Source organism: Chaetura pelagica, unplaced genomic scaffold (genome assembly GCF_000747805.2).
Source record: "Chaetura pelagica isolate M959 unplaced genomic scaffold, ChaPel_1.0 scaffold585, whole genome shotgun sequence".
Taxonomy (NCBI): Eukaryota; Metazoa; Chordata; class Aves; order Apodiformes; family Apodidae; genus Chaetura; species Chaetura pelagica.
Window position 1 is genome coordinate 1,066,400 of NW_009953404.1, and position 2,457 is coordinate 1,068,856.

Sequence of the window (2,457 nt, forward strand, 5' to 3'; positions counted from 1 at the left end):
TCCTGCTCTCTCCTGCCTTTCTCTTTTCTCTGTATAGGCTGGGAGGCCCGGAATTGTATTCCAGCCGGCACATTCCAGCAGGCTGTACTCTCTGGAGGGGAAAACAGTCCCACTCGGAAGTATACCCGAGGAGAGCTGACAGCTGTGGAGTTTTTGCAGGAGTTGGGACAGCAGTGCTTTGAGATTGTAAGCCAGTTCCCCCCTCCTCACTTCCATGCTTCCTGGCTGCAGGGAAATGGGATTTTGCAATGTAGTGGCTCAGTGAGGAAAGAGGAGCTTTTAAAAGGAATCCTTTGCTGGAAGGGTCTGGATTTACCATCTAGGAAGCATAATTTTTGTGCCTGGCAGAATGCTCAGCTGAATTTGCCTTCTCTTCTGCCAGCCTCTTCCTGCACCTTTCATAACATTATTATTTTTTTTTAATTTCAAGACACCTCTAGGTCAGCTGAAATGAGAAGTCAGAGGCAGAGACCAGCTCAGAGGCTTTTGCTGCTTGTTCATACATGGGCTTGCTCAGTGGATGGGGGCCCATGGTCTCTGGGGAGGGTTCTTAAGATCAGCAGAAGCCCCCCCAGCACAGCTGCAGGAGCCCAGTGCAAGAATCCCCTTTTGAATAAAGTCTTTTTGAAACAGCTCGGTCTAAAATGCAGGTTTATTTCCTGCCTGCTGAATGGTGAAGGAGTTTTTCTCTCTAACCTGCCCAGATTCTGTGGCAGGCACAGTCCCACTGCAGTTCTCTTTCCCAAAATCAGCCCTTTCTCTGTGCTGCTGCTGCTGCTGCTGTAGGATCAGTCATGTGAGAACACTTGTTTATTTGGTCTGAGCAATTTAGCTGGGAGGTTCACTGTTTGCCTTCTGCTGCCAAAGGAAGTAGGGCAGCAAGATAAGATGATCAGGCAACCTAGCTACCCAACCACTCATTATTTTCCTCCCTGCTAAAAAGCATTTATGGCTAATTATCATTCTTGGGGGGGTTTTCTGGTTTCTTAGGCCAATGTCTGTGTTCCAGTGGACTCATTTATTTCTGACTTAATAAAAAATGAGATGATAAAACAGCTCCCCATGATGGCAGAAGCTGTGCAGTGTATCCGTGCAGAAGGTCTGAAGACAGCTCTTCTAAGGAACAACTTCTGTCTGCTGAATGGAGGGAGCTTTCTGCCCCTGGATCCAGAGCACTTTGATGTGGTAAGGCTGGGTGGGTTCCCAAATGCAGCTCTGCAGGAAGGGCTGGAGAAAGCAGCAACCAAAACTCTTCCCCTGCAGGTACCAAGTGGAGGGCAACCAGCAGCAGGGGTTAGTAGACACCAAGGTAACAACATCCTGTGAAAGTGTTCCCGGGTGTAGCTCCTTGCAGTGGCCTTGGAGAGGCTCTGAGGGAGTGGCAGCTACTTGTGCATTTGAAAATTCATAGCAAAATGGCCACACAACCACAAGTAACCATGTTAACAGGCAGGGGTGCTGATGTTGATAAAGGGCTTAGAAGCTGGAACACTGTACAGGGAAGAAATGTTCTGCCCCAGTGCCCCTACCTGGTTTATATTTCATCCTTACTGCTGGAAAGCTTAGTTGATCCCAAAGAATTGAGAAGCATCCCCTGTACCACAGAACCCCCATTACCCTGGCATGCTGCTCTGTCTGGGCAGGCAGAGCCCTGTCCCAGCACACTTCCCTTTCCCAGGGGTGAAGCAGCAGGTCACCCATGAACCTCGAGGCCAGTTCCAGCAGCTCCAGTTTAGCAGGCAACTGTGAGGACTCAGCACAACAGGGAATTTGCTATTTTGTGTGCCCCAACTCCCATCTTGGAATTTCAGGAGTTTATTCACGACTTAAAGTTTATTTTATAACCTTGAATAAGACAGCAAAATATGCAATGAAAGTCATGTTGATGCATTTAAAACCTGGGACTGTTTAAACTCACCTTGTCAGCATCATCTCATCATCAGCTGGGCTTTCTGATCATCACACTCGTGACACCTCTGAAGTTCTGGTGGAGTGAGACTCTGTTGAGATGCTCTGTGGTGCCTTTCATCCCAGCCTCTTTCAAAGCACTTTAATAACCATGGCCTAGCTGGTGTCATCACTCATGCAGTGTGGCTCTTCCCTAGCAGCTGGCGACAGCACTGTAATTAGTGGGGAAAGAAATTAATTGAATGTGGGTTTCCATTAGGATTGGCTTTTATGTCTAGCTAATAGATTCATTTCTATTCCTATCAGGGCTGGGGTGAGATACTGCTTGAATGTTTTAGTGTTGAGGGCAATGTGAGTATTCAGAGACTGAATTCAAGACCTTTTTGATGCACAGTTGGGCAGATGGTTATGGACAAGGTCTCTGCTGCTGTGAAGGTTGTTGTGGGGTGGTTGGTCAGTGCCAATGGTCAGGACACTGCTTTTCCAGAGCATATGGAAGAGGGTGCAATCCAAGGCTTTCTTCGACAGCGCTGAGGAGTTGGTTCAGCA

At 47.9% G+C, this 2,457-nt stretch overlaps 1 protein-coding gene across 1 annotated transcript in view; it reads left to right on the forward strand.

The window, feature by feature from the left end:
- ACAD10 (acyl-CoA dehydrogenase family, member 10) overlaps positions 1-2,457 on the forward strand; it is a 13,281-nt gene that overhangs the window by 628 nt on the left and 10,196 nt on the right. Inside the window, exons 2-3 of the mRNA XM_009998456.1 lie at positions 38-186; positions 991-1,185. Of these exons, the coding sequence (XP_009996758.1) occupies positions 38-186; positions 991-1,185 (344 nt within the window). The remainder of the gene's footprint in view (positions 1-37; positions 187-990; positions 1,186-2,457) is intronic.